Consider the following 18259-nt stretch of genomic DNA (forward strand, 5'->3'; position numbering starts at 1 on the left):
TAATCTTCCACGCATCTGGCAGATATTAACACTGATTCTTATAACAACCCTATAAAGTATTAAGCCCATTTTTCATATGAGAAATGGAGGCTTGGCATGATTAAGGGTTTGGCCCAAAGCCACCCAGTTTCGTGCCCGAGGAAAGATTCTGACCCCTATCTACCTAGCACCCAAGCCCACGCTCGCCATGCTCTGCCAAAGTGCCCCTCCGTGCTTCTCAGGGTCCTATCTCAGGTTCAGAAGTGCATGGTGATCCTACAACCTGGGTCCAGCTGGGGAAAGGGTTGTTTTTCTGGGGTCAAAAAGACACAGTCACTCAGAGAGACACACAAGCTGTGTCATCTTTCCATGATAGCACCCATTTATCAGAGGAGCAGGCTGAGCCATGTAATATGAGCTGGTCCGACATACAGACATCTCCTAGGTGGTGCCAGGCACGTGGGTGGGAGAGACAAAGTCCCTTATGGAAATCTGAGGGGCTGTACGGTGTGAGTAGGAGGAGAACAAAGACATGGAAAATCTGGAATTTCCTAAGACAAAGGTGGGAGAAGAATATTCTAGTCAGAAGGAACTGCATGTGAAAAGGCATGGAGGTGAGAACTGGAAATACTAAAATTAAGATGAAAGTATTAGATGGGTGGGGACCATAGGAGGCAAAACTCTGCTATGCGTCAAACGAGGTCCTTAGCATCGACCCCTCAGGCAGGGAATCCTTAATAGGCTAGAGAAGCCTGAACCCAAAGACTCAACAGCTTCTTGGTAAACATACAAAAGTCAAAAGTCCACCCTACTTAATTTTTCTTAAAGGTGCCAACCAACGAACAGGATCTTTTATTCACTTAGTGCCTTCTCCTTAGAGCATTTAGAAAATTCTAAGAGAAAGCATGGCGTCTGGGGTTTCTCAGCCTCACTGCTATTGATATTTGGGGCCAAGTAATTCCTTTTTGGGAGTGGGAGTTGGGAAGGTGTGTGCTGTGCACCACAGGGTGTTTAGCAGCATCCCTGGCCTCCACTCACTTGATGTCAGCAGCTCCCTCTTCTCCCCAGTCAGTTATGACAACCGAAAATACTCCCAGACATTGACAAAGTCACCCCTCCCTTAAGAACGACAATTGAGGAATACTGAAAACAATCATTTACAAAACACTCCTTGTGCCTTACTGGGTCTCTTCTAGAGGAGGGGCGAGGTCTGCCTTCATCCTCTCTGAGAACAAAGGCTCCTCGTAGGCCTGCTCTCATGAGTCACTGGGACGTAGAAGACATCCGGAAAGTGAGGTGGCTTATGCCCACTGATGCTTCGTTGCTGAAGGCGCTCCTGCTAAACCCACGGGATTTTCTCGCTTTCCTCTCTCACACCCAAAGCTGGACGTGTTGGGACACAACGGAATATAAACAGTGTTAACTGCCTCGGGCATTCCATACAAAGGGAACACCATGGACAAACGCACAGAGATGAGGGAAAGGCAAGCGGCTGGCAGTGTCCGTGTGGGAAAAGGCCCCTTCCTCATTCCACCCCTTCAGTAACTCCAAGCGAGCTGTTCTGCTTTGCTGCGTTTCCTGGAAGACCCATTCACGCATCTGTGTATCTGTCAGTAGACTTTAAACTTCTAGAGACTGGGCCACCTTTTGCTTATCTATCTGACACAGGAAAGTGGGCGCAAGAGAATGGCCACGTCCCAGGTCCCAGGCAAGTCCCTGGGACACGCTCCATCAAGTGAGGGTCCTTGGCTTCATGCAGGAAAGAATTCAAGAGTGAGCCACAGGTGAGTAAAGGTAGATTTATTCAGAGAGGTACACACTCCACAGACAGAGTGCAGGCCATCTTAGAAGGCCAGAGAGGCCACGAGGAATGGGGGTGGGTGTTTAGTTTAAACTAAAAGTAGAATCACACTCCATAGACAGAGTGTGGGCCGTTTCAAAAGGCAAGAGAAAGGCCATGAAGTCCCGGGTTGTTAGTTTTTATGGGCTCAGGAACTCCATATGCTAACAAATGGGAGGGTTATTCCAACTGCTTTGGGAATGGGGCTGGGATTCTCAGGAATTGGGCCACTGCCCACTTTTTGACCTTTTGTGATTAGCTTCGGAAATTTTATGGTGCCTGTGGGAGTGTCATTTAGCAGCTAGTGTATCGCAACGAGCATATAATGAAGCTCAAAGTCTACTGGGAGTTGCATCTTCTACCATCTTGGTGCTAATTGCTGTGTCATTCTTTTGATGGTTGTGCCCTGTCCCCTTCCTTCCTGTCTCATATCTATCCCAGTCCCTGGTCAACCATGAATTGGTTGTTCAATAAATATTTGTTATATAATAAGACCAGACTGGAAAAGGCTATAAGATAGCACGGTCGGGTGACTGGGTGTATTTTTAGCACATCTGGCTTGAAATCCCAACTAACGGTGAGATCTTTAGCTAGTCATTTATGCTTTCCAATTTCAGCTTTAATCCCTTCATCCGTAAAACAGGAATAATAATAATAATAACTTCCAAGACAGTTTGAAGGATGAGATAATGCATGTAACGCCACTAGCACACTGCCTGGCTCAAAAGAAGCTATTGCTATTGTAAAACATCGGTGGTGAACTTTAATAAAGTAGAGGGCCAGATCAGATGGCGAACAGCTCAGGCTTTGAAAGCCACAAGCCTCTCTTGCAGCTACTCAGCTCCGCAGGGGTAGTGGAAGAGCAGCCCTAGCTAACCTGTGAACCAACAAGCATGGCCGTGTTCGGATAAAACTTTATTTACTAAATAGGGGCGGGGCACATTTGGCCCACAGTTCATAGTCTGCTAACCCCTGTTCTAAGGTGTCTAAATTGGAATCAAGAAGTAGAGCTTACAGAAGATTCTTGAACTAGGCAGTGATGGAATCAAAGTGATTCCTTGCCTTGGGTAGGCTGAGTTTTTAGCACCATGCCAAACAGACTACCACGAGCAAGGTCTGGAGACGGTTACGATGGTCTAAGCAGGAGGCAGGAAGGGCCTGTGCTATGATGGACATGTGACCCCTGCAGGAGACGACGACAAGTGCTACACCCGGCCTCCTACACACCCGCCGCGGTCATATCCTCTGAGGGTCTGGGTCTGTTTTCCTACAGTGTCTTTGTCATAGTTGGATCTCAGATTATCTAGCAAATTACTAGCATAGACCCTGAAAATCTCTGGAGAACTGAACAGCTAAAGATAAAAATTAAAATGTTATTCTGAATTTATACTGATCTGTAAGCAGATGAGTAGCTTGACTTTGAGGTTCTCGTACTTAAGCTATTCTCAGTTTCGGCAAATGATTCCATTTTTCACGCAGGGCATTAAGAATCTGTCAGAAGTGATAATTCAAATAGTTGTACTACAGACTAGTGGTCATTATATTAAATGATCATGACTATTAAACACTGCCATCATTTCCTTTAAATGACACCGTCTAACTTTGCTCTGATTTTGAATTTTTAGATTGGGCCCATCCTTTTGTGTCCCTAAGTACAACCAGCTCTAAGCAGATCAGCTGAAAATACAGGGTTAAATGTGCTGTGTCCCAATTAAGTCAGTGGAGTTACATCCTGCAATCCCATCTAAAGTCTTTGGAGATGGATGCCTAAAGCCTGGCATATCTATTTCCCGTAGGGAATTCTGGCATTTTAAGAAGAACAGGCTCTTAATAGCATTCTCTGAACCCAGAAAAGGCTTAATATACATTGTTCACAGCACAGACCTGAACAGTCATTCAGTACAAATTGCACGGAATCAATGAATACACCAGTGACTCTCAAGAATTTTTTCATGGTTTGACATTTAAAAATTTGGGATAACCAGAGATGGCCTACTACCCAATTTAAAACTAAAAGGATGTTTAAAAAATGATGTCCTATACTCAAGCCATTAAAAAATGAATGAGAATAACTACTCATACTCAAGGGCGATGATCTATGCATTTCCAGTTTGTGATAGATGCATTGTATTTCTAACTGCATATTTTCTAGAAGCCTATAAAAAGAAATGATGTGTGATCCTACTCTTCAAGCAGCTTCTGGAAAACTAGCCATTTAACTGCTGCATATTTTACCTTGCAGAGCAATTAAAAAATAATAATGATAATGAAAGAGGCTCACTAAACTCAGCAAAATGCAGAAAACTTTCTCTTTACACGAGAATTCTAGGCCACCTTCCATTCGTTTAAGTGTTCTGTGTGGCCAAAAACATTTACAAACTGCTGCACGGTATAGTCTTTTTGAAAGAGACAGTAAAAAAGCCATTCTTTGCAGGATACACCATCATTTTAGAAATCCATGCTGACTAGCGGACATGTCTTCATTTTGAAATGTTAACAGAGGAAGGGCCAAAAAGTATATACTAGAGTCAAAGAAATAAGGTAGTAACTATATAGTTTTAGGCAAATCACCTAAGCCTCAACTTTTCTTTCCCTTTAAAATGGTAATAATAATAATAATAATACCTGCTCTATAGGATCATGCTAAGGATTGAATGAGTTCACACACAAAATTTTCTGCACAAAGTTGACATATAGCAGACAGCAAGAAACACAGCCATTGTTATTACTGGAGATTCAGCGTGCACATAGGCTGTCAGAGGCTTAAGACCTGCAGCAAGGGAGACAGTGAAGTTGGTTTTCTCCGATGCAATTGACCGTGAATATTAAGCCAGATTCTCAGATGCGAGATACAGAAGCTGATGCTGGCTGAACAGCAAATCGCTTATTCAAGGGAGGTCGGGTAGCTTGCACAATTACTCAGGAAGCTACAGAAACAGTCGTCTAGGGAAACAGGATTGCACCTCAGCTTCCAAAAACCCAAATCCCACATAGAACAGGCGTCATAAGGACACTGCTGCCAGCTACCACTGAGTACGAGGGCCTGTAATCTGCAAAGCTCCCAGAAACTCAACTTGAAAGCAACTGTTCCTGGGGCCAGCAGTGGTCCTGTTTCTGTGTCCAACACAGGATCTGCAAACTCTGCTGTCTCCCAAAGACGGAGGCCTGTTCTGCCTTCGCCCTCCTCAGAAAAGAAATAGGTTCTGCATTGTACCTTCTTCCTCTAGTGGCTCACTTCTAAAGCAGTGTGATTTGTGCAATTTAGGTCATATGTCTGGGATCTAGCTGCAAAGAAAGCAAAAGAAGAAAGTTTTGTGGGCTCTTCCTGGGGAGGTGAACCTCCCATGGCTAGACATTCCCCAGAGTAGCAAATGTGTTTAACCGTAACTGGAAAGCCAAATCACACAAAAAATATCCACTACACTGTGAAACACCTACTCCTCCCCCTAAAAACAAGTAACTTCTTGCAGAGAACACTATTAAGTATATTCCTTCCCTCAGCAGGAAACACATCAACATTTTTCTTTTTAACTTCAGGGAAGGGACTAAAATTTGGTGGAGTTTAATGTGAAAGCTTCTTCTCAGGGCACCCATTGATCGCAGAACATTCTGAAACAGAGGGTAGGCTTAAAAGTCACTGTAAATAGGATAGAAACAGACAAGGAACTCTGCCAGGAGTAGGGCACGGGTGGAGGCTGCATGAGCATAAGGCACTGCAGTTCTTTCTGTGACTGAGGCTCCTGTCACCACTTGGGTAGGTACTACTTGCTCCATTATTTCCCACCTACACTGGCATCTTCCTGGTGTCCTGTTCCTGAGCACAGCCACCTGTGAACCACTACAGCATCATAGCAAGATGGAGCAGCCTGGAAAGGGCTGAGATCCAGAAGCAGACCCTTCCTCTGAGCGCAGCTATGATAAGCATCAGAGCCAGGTACGGATGGGCGGCGACACCCAGACCAGCGGATGGGCTGCGGGAACAGATAACAGTGATAATACGGCGTGTGTGCGTGTGGTGGGGTCAGACATAACACATCCAGAGACCCCCACATATAATATGTCACTTGATGTTCACAGCAACCCTAAAAGATGGTTGGGAGTGGCCATGGAGTGAAGCCAAAAGGAGCAGCTGGTGGAGATTCAGGCAGTGGACACCAGGAAAGCACCAGGCAAATGGGCCACAAAGTCGCGGGGCTCCATTAGCCATTGAGATGGGCCCAAAAGACCAGATTCTCAATTTTGGGAATATACTAACAATAGCAGGCCAGGGTGCTCATTTTAAAGAGACAAATCTACCAAAGTATATTATGAAGACTGAGCTTGGACACAGAAATGCTTAAAATCACTGTTGTTAGAGTTAAGGTATAATGTGGACAGTGAGATGTACTGGAGCCCCTGATTTATAGGTTAACAATGTAAATTAAATTACAGACCTGAAATGGGGGTGTTATTAATAATGATACTAAGGTAGCGGACATAAACCAGGAATGTTCCAGGAAACGGGCACATGATCACCCCAGTTACTCATTATCTGGCCCTAGTGAACCCCTGGGTGGAATTCAACTAAACACGGCACAGAAAGGGAAAGAATGCAAAGGCTGAAAATGAAAGAAAACCTGACTTAGGAGCGACTGGTTTTTTTTTTTTTTTCTTTCCTTTGGGTCCAATATTTGAAGATGATATAAAAAAATCAGAGATGTCCGCATACATTTAATTTTTTTGTCTCTCTTAATTCACAGCCAGAGGCTACCATGATTATTCCAGCAACAGAACTAAGGCATGTAAATTCAGGTGGAAAGGTTCTTTAGAAGACTGAAGAGCAAGTGGGTAAATTTCCCTGAGCGGTGGGGGTCAGCAGAAGAAGGAGGCTGGTCTGAATGACAGACAGACTCCTCTAACCCCCTACTAGTTTCAGCCTCAGGCATGGCCAAGCTGATGGTGATACCCATAGGACTTCTGCAGGGTGTGTCCATGAGGACAAAGCCAGAGGTTGTGATCTTTGGCTCATTAGAAGTTCGGGAAATGTAAAAAAAATAAGGAAATCAGATGTTTATCACCAGACTGATTATAATGTCACACGAAGAGGACTCTGATTGTTAGGAGATTCACTTTCTAAGAGAAAGATCTTTATGGAAAATGTTCCCTGATCCCAAATGTAATCGAAGAATGAATTGGCAGCTGTTCCCAATGCTACCGTCTTAGCTTCAGGCAGTTTGACCTGGGCCTCCGTTTTGTAAATGCTGAAATACTATCCTCAGAAAGCAAGCAGAGCTTTATCAGAGATCTTTAAAAAAAAAAAAAAAAACCGTTTGACATATGACACTCTGGCTTGTCAGTGCTGTAGTACTGTTCCTGCGCACCTAGGAGATGACTTTGAACGCTAACCAGCCCCCGGGAAGCAGTTTTCACGATTAAGACATTCAGAAGGACAATTTCAGTAGCAGTATGTTTGGAGGGAGGAGAGATGTTGGATGTGTGTTCCACCTTTTGCAATGAGGCCTTGTACCCTCGTGCTCACATTAGCCGTTCGGTGCACTTGAGCGTTGTGGAATTCCCTCCACCCTCTCTCTGCACAAAGCTTCTCTTCAAAGTTTACACTTGCAGGGATTTAGAGGATTAGAAACCCTGTATCTAAGTACGCAGTGGGTCAGTCAGGCCTTAAGTTAATGAACATCATGCCCTTAAGCAGAGCCTGACACTGCAGTGGCTGTGCAAGGGATGTCAGAGTGAGGGGAAGGAAAACCTGCAGGACGTCCTTTGTCCCACAAGCAGTTTCAACCCTGCCCACCAATTCATAGGCCTCTTCCTTTCTTTTCTTTCTTTCCTTGCTAACATGTACTGGCTATCCAACAGCCCATATATTTCACTTATGTTTTGTTGTTGTTATTGTTATACATGAAGTCAGGATTCTGTCTGTTTTATAAATTTCTCTATTCCCAGTGCCTGGTACGTAGCAGGTGTTCAATAATATTTGTTGAATGAAAGAATGAACAAATAAATGATGGAAGACTCCCCTCCTCATACAAATACGGGTCATTCAATACAGAGTGCCTTCCAGGTGGAAGGTAACTAAAGGAGAAAAGGAGTTCTCCAAAATTCTACTCTTTTTCCTCAGTGTCTGGAGGCTTCTGGGCTGGAGAGTGACTCTTTTGAAAGAAAGGAATTTGAACAAATATGTAGGAGCTGTGGAATGAAATTGAATGTGAGGCTAAAGAACAGGGGAATAAATGGATTCACCCAAATTTTGGAATTTTTTTTAAAAAGCCAGACTAATGTCTAAGAATCAGACTATAAAAAAAAGTAACATTTCTTAGATTTCTGTGACTTAATCACAATCTGTGAGTATTGCTTGATCAATCTCTGTTTACAGCAATAAATACTGTAAACAAACAAACCAAAAAGGTTCAATGAGAGCCAGGAAGTAGAAAATGACAGATACTGTGTCCTGACTCAAAGGAAAAATCCTGTACAGCACAGGGAACTACAGTCAATACTCTGTAATAGCCTATAATGAAAAACAATATGAAAAGGAATATGTACATATATGTAACTGAATCACTATGCTACACACCGGAAATTAACACAACATTGTAAAAAAAATAAATAAATAAAAGGAGAAGTATTAAAAAATGGGGGAAACGAGGGATTTTAAAAGGAAAGAAGGGGAAAAACATACAAACACACTAAGTCCCCAAGAAGGAAAACAAGGAACTGAGAAGTAACAATTTCTCAACAGAAGGCCAGCTTAGAGCACGGAGAGAAGCAGGCATTGAGACTCCAAGAAACGGCTGCAACCAGAGAGCATCCCGACCCTGCTGGTACACGGGGCACCAGCACCGTCTTCTCCAGGTCCATGGCCCCCACGCCCAGCACATGCTTACTCCTGCTGGTGCTGACGCTTTAGTGATATTCTCAGACCAGGTTTTTCTTTCTAATCTCTAAAGCTATTACCTTAGTTCGCGGCTTGGTCATTTTCCCACAGGAAGGCAGTAACTACGTCACTCTGTCTCCAGGTCTCCTGCCTCCAGTCTACCTTTCCATAGTCCCCCGGGCAACTCTGACCATCCCACTCTCCGGGGTAAAACCAGTCAGAGGCTCTTCCCCAGCCTATCTGAATGATGTCCATTCAAGTTATATTTTCAAGCCATTCTCTAAGGATGCCCTCAAATGTTCACCATAAGTCCTAAGTGTGAACTTCGTCAGTGCAGACACAATGCCTATCTTATTCACTGCTGAATCCCGAACAACTAGCCCAGTGCATGTGCCCCACAAGTATTTAGTATGTGCGCTCCACAAATAAATAAGTGGAAAGCTCATGATGTAAAACTACATCCTAATGCAACCCTAATAATGTAAAACATACATACATATTTATAGGCACAGAAGATATCAGAAAAATACAGCAAAACATTTATTTTTATCTTACTTATGCTTTTTTTAATTTTCAAAATTCATGATGAAACTATTTCTCTCTGATATTGAGATGCAAAAATGTAAACAAGGCAAAAGGGAGGAGAGCAAAATCCGTGCCCCTGGCATGGCAGACAAGAGTGTGGAGCATAATGGGAAGTGTAAACCCCCACCTGCCACATGGGACGCTGCATCCTCCAGCCCTGACGCTGCCCCATTTCCCGCTGCTCCTCTGCCACCCAGGAGAGTGAGCAGAGCCAAGCCACACTATGTCTCCACATTTGTCACTGCCATCTACTCTCTCACCCCGCTCTTCCAGGACTCCCAGTGTGCTAGTTCTGTGTTCTTGCCATCTTTTCATCTCGAGGGCAAAGCACAATTCCTGATATACCGAAGAGCACATTAAGTGCTGATGGGGTAAACTAATTCATACTTGAGTGAAGCAGTGACACTGAAGGTGAGGCCCAAGTCTTTCACTTTTCCAAAAATCATACGTACCTAATAGGGTTGTCGTGAGGACTAAATGAGAAAATGCACAAAAAACATACCTGACACATCATAAGCACTCAATAAACGAACACAGTTATTACGTATTATCAATGTGATCATGTTCAGGTTGCTTTCCTGCCTTAGCCACAGTCATCTTAAATTGTGGATAATAGTTCCACTCATCCCTTTGAAATGAGAAAGAGCTTAAAGCCGTTTGGGAACTGTAAGTCACTAAACGAACACATATTATTATCATGATTATAATGACAGTGATTAGAGCCATTTTCTTTGTGGATCTTGCCTACAACAGGTTTACCCTTTAAGGTCACATTACCTTTGCTGATGTTTCAAACCATCCTACGAACCCGTGCTCCTTGCAGAACTGGTCCATCTTGAGGCCATTGTTCATGAGCACATCCTTCCCCTGGTCACATTTGTTGGCCAACAAAACCACTGACACTGGTTTGCCATTAGGGAGACTTAACTTTGAGTCCAAATCATTCTTCCACTTTGTCACTGCTTCAAATGTGGCTGGCCTGGTGACATCGAAGACAATGAAGGCACCCATGGCTTCTCGGTAATAGACTCTCGTCATGTTTCCAAATCTTTCTTGACCTATCACCAAAAAGCAATAGAAATCAAAAACTTATCACAATTGTAAACTGAATCACATATGGGATTCGAATAAGGCTTCCAGTATGAGCAGATCACTCAGCAAAGTGCTTCATTACTTATCTTTGAAGAATGTACTAAACACACAATCGGCAGCTCTGGTTTTGATCTTTGAGTCCCAAGGGGATTCACTCATTTAATAACTATTGAAATGTCTGTGCACCAGGTAACATTCCAAAACTGTGCTAATACAGTATCCCACTAGCCACATATGGTTCCTTCAGTTTAAATTAATTAAAATTAAATGAAATTCAGAATTCAGTTCCTCAGTCACATGAGCTAGCTACATTTCAAGTGTTGAATAATAAGAAGTGGTTCGTAGCTACAGCGTTAGACAACTCCAGTACAGAACACGTCCATTATCGTAGAATGTCCTACCGAACAACACTGTTCTAAATACTTGGGATACGATGATTAAAACATGAAAATCCTACCATCTTGGAACGTACATTTTAGTGGGGACAGTAGGTTAGCCTGTTAAAAAGGCATCCACAGTCAACTCCAGTTAAGGGTAATAGTAATGGTTTGCATTTACTGTATGTTCCCTAACCATCAAAGATGTGATTTCCATAAGTAATCATGAAGGTACAATTACTATCCCCACAGAGAGGCTAAGTAACGTGTTCCAATCACACAGATGGAAAGCTTAAGAAGTTACAATTCAAATCTGAGCTTTTTGAATCCAGAGCGCATAGTCATTTACCAACATTGAATACTCTCAAGTACTGAACCATAGTCTTGTATGGTCTCTCCCCCAGGTTTAGATACCAGGAGTGTCAATATACCAACTGAATAGATAACAGACATTTATGCATCACTGTCGGTCTCTGAGCTACATGCTAGGAATACGACAGTGAACTAGATGGCCGATACCCTTGAGCAGTCTGCAATCCTTGGGATAAGGAAATCCCTCTGACATAAAAATAGACAGACAGATAGATAGATAGATCGATCAATCGATTGATCTTGTTTAGACCAATCAGCTAGAATTAGTTTTGCTCTCATTCTTAATTTTCTAACTGAATTATAAATGTACATTTCTTTGTTTTTCTGTATTGTAGCTGTTGTATTTTTATAATTTCCCCAATTTATTCTGCAAACAATCTTTTCTGACATATATCCATACGAATTCTAGTTATCTTACAAAAGTGCACAGAAATTACCTATATTTGCCTATAAACTAAGCACTGATAAAGGATACTTAACATCTCAATATTTAAGCATTCCAACATCAAAGAATTTTTTCTCACTTATTATTTTTTCCAACAGCATATAAAAGCAGACGCATTCCTCACAATGACCATCAGATAAAACAGCCCACAAATGTCCTTCTTCCAAGATATACTTAAATTTCCAGAGGCAAAGCAGTTCAAATGGGAACAAATAAGCTGAACTTCCTCATGGAATAAACTAGACAGACACAAACTACAAAGGAGTAACAAGAGGAACTCCCATAAATGTTCCTCTTTCCTGTCTTGTGAGCATGCAGGTGTAAATGCACATTTCTTAAACACACGAAGTTCAGCCTCCCTCATCTGCAAAGTGGTAGTAATCATATACACCTCACAGAGTTATTACGTGGATGAAATGAATTAACATGCAGAAAGCGCCCAGCATACTCTCTTACGGTTAGTTGGCACTTGAGTTTTCCCTCTCTCTCTCCAGCATGCTAAAAATTCTGAAAGACAGTATGATGAAGGTGGTGAAATCAGAGTTCTAGACCAGAGTTTGTGACAGAAAATTACAGGCACTTCAGCTGATCAACAAAAATGAATAAAATCCTATGCTTGTAACTCTGTGCACTGGTAGCTATTGAAGACAGGTGCTGATGAAGACTGGGCTTATATTTTCTGAACCCCAAACTCCAGAAGCATTATGCCAGACAAAGGTCTTTTATGCTGATTTGGGGATTTCTTTGTGTTCAGAGTCTTACAAAGTTTTAGAAATTAAAACAAAGTTAGGTGTGTATTGAAGAAGTCAACTTATCTTTAAAAAATGCTGAAATTGCTGTGTACTTAAGAACATATAGGGCAACATACCTGTGAGAACACTTTACAATTAACTTTGAGCCCAAGGTTTGTGGATGCTGAGTTCTAATTCAAGTTACCCAATCTCTCTTGTACGTTGCATGCACACTGGCATTATTAACACTGCAGTTTGTAAGAGGAACTGACCCATAAGCACTTAATGAAAATGCATGAAGGTCAAGGCTGCTCGTCCCAGTGTGTGAGTGTGTGTGCTCAAGCACGGATCACTGAAAAGAAGAGCACTTTGTCAGGGCCAGCACGTGACATGACGATCCCAAAATATTTCTTACATGGGTTGTACCAGCATTTAAAAAACTTCCCACAGTCATCTAGTCAATGAAAGAAAGTGGTATAACACTCTTCATATGACACACAACCCACAGATGAACTTTCATTTTTCCTGAATGAGTTTTAAATTTCTTTTCTTTTCTTTAGTTCCTGATGCATACAGTGATTTCCTTTGATCCTGATCAAGGTGGCCATGACATTTCAGGAAGAGAGGAGAAAAAGGCCCTCTGTGATCATTCAGGACTCTGAAGGCCTCCAGGCTTTTTAAGGATGTCTTATGATCCCTTTTAGAGAACTAATCAGATGAAGGCCAAAGTCATGGGTTATTCAATAATCTTCTTGTCTGCGTTTTTCATAGTAGAGTAAGGCAGCCCTCAAGAAGAAAGATTTTACATTTCAAATATATGGCAAAGGGTCATTTTTAAACTATGCCAAAAAAAAAAAAAAAGCACACTATAGGCTTATACCTTCATAGGGACAGTGTGTGTGTGTGTGTGTGTGTGTGTGTGTGTGTGTTTGAGTTTGTGAGGGTATGTGTGTCAGATCAAAAACAAGGAGAAAAAGATTTGTTTCTAGAAAGAAAAGACCTTTGTATATTGAGGTCACTGGGCCAGGAGACTTGGGAAGTTTGTAGTTCTGGTGTTCCAGCAAGAGGTCACATTCAGACCAGGGCAGTTCCAGCACTCACATTTTATCCTGCCTTTGTCAGCTGACAGCCCTCTCCGTTGCTTCTTAATAAAAGAATGAGAACCATGTGGCTCTTAGCGAAAGCCTACATGTGGGCAAAGTGGAGACCTGATGAATCTATCATAGGTTCTTTACCTTTTTAAAAAAGACTACAGTTCAAAAAATGCCATTGCGGTTAAATCACTTATTTGACACACACTTATTAAATAGCTAATATGATCCAGGTTCTGTGCTTTGTGCTGCAAATATATACATTTTTGTCCTAGAAAAACTTAAGAAGTGTCATAGGAGATGCATGTGTACTGAAAATGATCCAATTCACCATGTAAGTCCCCATTTCCCTCAGTCTCTAAACACACTCTGCAGATGTGTATATAATAGCTCGTGATTCAGCTTTCAGCCTTGAGGGATGTTAGACAACAAATCAACCTACTGAATCACGAAGTTAATACAATGGCCGCAGTAACAGTTTGGATAACCTCACTGTAGGAGGCACTATATCGAAAGGCCAGAAGACAGAGATTTTAATTTTAATTCCTCGTTACCGGAGAGCCTTAGACAAATGTATTTCTCTCCCTGAGACTCAGTTTTCTCAACTGTAAAACGAAGTTGTTCTGGCTGATCCCTAAGGTCCCTTCCTGCTCTCATGCCTGCTAGCCCTATGACATCACCATTAAGTCAACACCTGGTCCTCTGTTCCAACTGCCTGAAGTGGCCCGTTTGCTGTCATGGACTCAGGTAAAAACACACGCAAGCAACACAGCCATAGTGTGTATTTAATGATATTTTCACTTGGTAATTAGTACTTTAGAGATGCTCTCAGTGGTCATATAACCAAGCAGTGAATCTTCTAGACAGACATAGAAACAAGAGGATTTTCTATGAACCCCCTGGCTCTGTGACCTCAGATCAGTCACTTTACCATTCTGAGCCTCAGTTTCCTCATGGGTAAAATAAGGAACCAGATTAGACACCTTAAACTGAATTCATTATTGCCTCTGGCAACACCCTTTAATCAACTTCCCCAATAGGCAGGGGAATCCCATTCTCTACCTCCCACTCCTCCTGTGTTCCCTACTCTGGTTCGCAACATCACCATCCACACTGCCACCCAGAGCAGCACCTTCAGATCATCTTCCAACTAACTCCCTCCTCATCCCCATATCCAAAGGGTCTCCAACATGCTACCAACCCTTCTATTCCAAAGTGGCTCTTGACTCTGCCCCTTCCTCTCCATCAACATTGCTCCAGTGCAGGACTTCACCTGGACCCCTGACAGCTCCCTAATGGGGGCTCTCAGCATCTCAGTTGTTGTCACTCCCATTATCCCTTAAAATAAATATAAATATAACACAGGTCTTCATACAGTTGCCATCCTGGCAGCACAAGAAATTGCCTGATGGGCATGTTTTGGAAGGAAATGAAATCACTACCTGAAAGAGATACCTGCCCACCCACATTCACTGCAGCATTATCGACAATAGTCCAGACACGGAAGCCTCCTAAATGTCTATCAACAGATGAATGGATAAAGAAAATGTACTATAATCATCCCTCAGTAGCCTCAGGGGATTGGTTCCACACCACAGACATGAAAATCTGCAGGTGCTCAAGTCCCTTATAAAATGACCTGGTACGTTCCACCCTCTGTCATCTCTGGATATGGAGTCTGTAGATACGGAGAACCAGCTGTACATGTGTACAACAGAACATTATTCAGCCATGAAAAAGGAGGAAATCCTGCCTTTTGCAACTACATGGGCAAAAGCTGTAAGAGCATTATGCTAGGGAAATAAGTTGGACAGAAGAAAAATACTGTATGATCTCATTTATATGAGGAATCTAAAAAGGTCATAAACAGCCTAGAATTCATAAAAACAGGGAGTAGAATGGTGGTGGCCAGAGGCTGCGGGACAGGACAAAAGATGTTGGTCAAAGGGTACAAACTTGCAGTTGTAAGATGTATCCGTTCTGGGGATCTGATGTCCATCAGGGTGACTGCAGTCAACAGCACTGTATTACACAATAGAAAGTTGCCAAGAGAGTAAATCTTAAATGTTCTCACCAAACACACACACAAAAAGGTAATTAGGTGAGGTAATGGAGGCGTTAACTAAGCTCACTGTGATAATCATTTCACAATACACACATATATCATATCATTGCATGGCATGCCTTAAACTTACACAAAGTTATATGTTAGTGATATCGCAACAAAGCTGGGGGTGGTTAGAAATCATCTGAGGTGTTTATAGAACACCCATTCCTGGGGCATCCTCCTCAGAGATTCTTACCGCATTAATCTTGTATGGGGCTCAGGAATCGGTTTTTTAAAACCCTCCCTAGGTGAAGTCTTAGAACTTCAATTTTTTTATCAGAATCCACCTTCAAAATACAAATATCACCATTCTTCCCTGCCATTTCAGCCCTTCAGTGACTCATATGCTTAAAAGAAAACCTTTATGAACACTCCACAGTTGGAGCCTTTGGTTCCAACCACATTGCCACACTCTTCTCTTGTCACTTCCTACAGTGTGCTCCACGGCCAGGCCACACTGGCCTACCTGTCCTTGCTGAAACACATCCTGCATTACTCCCTGGATTCTCTTCCCTTTTTGTATCTCTGTTCCCAAAGCCTGAATTCCCTCCCCGTCTCTCCTCTCAGTCTGTTTAGTGAAATCCTGTGCATCCCATAATTGTGCCCTGAAATCTCACACATCTGTGCGACCTTCTCATCCTGCCAGCTGGAACCATGGCCCCCTTCTTCACAACCCCACAGCATTTTCTCCAGCCTTTTCTATTCACACTTATCACTGCTGTGTATTCATGCTTCTCTCTCTGCCTTGGCATTGCAAAAACCTGGAGAGCAGGTTGGTCGTGTTTTCATGTTGTAAATCTGAGGCCTATTTCTCTACCTTTTGGATATGGTAAGAGCTCAAGATACCATGGTAGAAATAAACTGAAATTAAGATTCCTCCTTCCTCTAAAATACAACATTGTCATGGACTCATGGACCAGTGCAGCATACTAATGCACTGACTCTATATTCTACTCTTGTTTTCAGTAAATAATCAATAGGTGTTCACTGATGGAGAAAATTAACATTATTCTAACAGGCTTATGTGCATACCTGTTGCAATGAGTTTTAGAAAGGAATGTTATGTTTTCATAATCATTCTCACCTTCTTAAGAAATAATCTCTTGAATCAATTTACTGTGTTCCAAATATATACTGTTTGGGTCATGGCACAATCAGTAGAACTAAAAGTACCACCAATGTATGCTCTTTATTTCTAATAACGGTATGAAAAGCAGGAAGATAAAACTAAAAATAGGAACCTTAAATAAGGATCTGGAGAAAAAATACCCAATTGCTATGATGATAAAATGGGCACTGAATTTACAATGGTGTAAGCTAGTTTTAAAGGCTCAGGGAAACCCACAGAAAAGGATCAGAGTCAGGCTGGCATCCTGGTGAGCAAGGCTTTCTCCGTTTTTTTAAGAGCCCATCTGACCCTCTGGCAGTGGTTCTGAAACTTTTTCATCATCTCTCCTCACTTCTTTGCTCCACCAAACCAGGGAGAGAAAAGTGTCAAATAATCACCATTTTCCCAAGTCACCTAGCCTTATATTCTAGAATTAAACTTGTGTAATCTTCCGCTACAAAAGTGCTAACCTCTCCCTGGCCAGAACCAATTTTCTGCAGCCCCACGACAAACACTGCCCTGTGTAGACAATAAGTGTTCAATAAGGTGTCCTTGCTGAGTGAAGGAATAACCCCTAATTCTTTACCTTCTCCCAGTGATTACTCACGGCTTAACAAGTCTTTATTATCCTCTGCCATGTCTCTGGCATTCACTTTCTTTCCCCTCCCACTGAGATCACTTTAGTTGTCTCATCTCACCACACCGCTTTCATTTATCTAACAAAAAAATTTGAATGCCTATTAATTTCCAGGCACTAGAAACACACAACTAGAAAAACCAGCAACTAGGAGAAAAAAAAAAGATTAAAAAGCCTTGCCCTCATGAAGCTTACATTCTAGTAAAAAGAGACAAACAGAGAGGGAGGGTCTAGCTCAGTGGTAGAGTGAATGCCTAGCATGCACAAGGCCCTGGGTTCAATCCCCAGTACCTCCATCAAAAAATAAATAAATAAGTAAATCTAATTACCTCCCCCTAAAGAAATAAGCAGGGGGAAAAAAAAGGAAGATACACAGATTACTACTACCTGGTGAAAAGTGCTATGGAGGAAACATAAAGTAGGAAGGGAGAGACAGGAATGCTGGAGGAGAGGGCAAAGTTAAGCAGGATGGATAGGGAAGGCTCACTGAGAAGGTATCATTTGAGTAAAGACTGAAAAGAGGTAAAGGAGCAAGCCATATGGATATTTAGGAGAAAAGGACTTTAGGCAGAGGGAACGGCCAAGTACTAAGACGCTGAGGCACAGATGTGCCTGGCAAATGCGTGGAGGCAGCGAGGAGCTGTGCTGGCTGGAGAGGGCCGAGCAAGGGGAAGAGTAGCGTGTGATGAGGCAGGCAGATCACGTGACCCGGACGGCAGACAGTGTGGGGCCATGACACGGATGCTGCCTTTCCCTCTGGGTGAGAGAGGAAAGCATTGTGAGCAGACGCGAAACCCGAACTGACAGGAGTAAATGGATAACCACGGCTGCTGCAGTGAGGGACGATGTGCAGGACGCACACTGGGAAGTGGGGAGACAGTGATCAAGGCAGGAGACAATGACGTGGACCGAAGTGGTGAAGATGCTCAAGACTGGTTGTTTTCTAGATATATTTGGAGATAGAGGAGACACGTGGGATATGGATTACGAGATGATTCAAGCGTGACTCCCAAGCTTTTGACCC

General features: G+C 42.6%; 1 protein-coding gene across 1 annotated transcript in view; it reads right to left on the reverse strand.

The window, feature by feature from the left end:
• Window positions 1–18259, reverse strand: part of RAB38 (RAB38, member RAS oncogene family) — a 56599-nt gene that overhangs the window by 24263 nt on the left and 14077 nt on the right. The window contains exon 2 of the mRNA XM_010973380.3: window positions 10053–10333. Coding sequence (XP_010971682.1) covers window positions 10053–10333 — 281 coding nt within the window. The remainder of the gene's footprint in view (window positions 1–10052; window positions 10334–18259) is intronic.

The sequence above is a fragment of the Camelus bactrianus genome, chromosome 10, assembly GCF_048773025.1.
Source record: "Camelus bactrianus isolate YW-2024 breed Bactrian camel chromosome 10, ASM4877302v1, whole genome shotgun sequence".
Taxonomy (NCBI): domain Eukaryota; kingdom Metazoa; phylum Chordata; class Mammalia; order Artiodactyla; family Camelidae; genus Camelus; species Camelus bactrianus.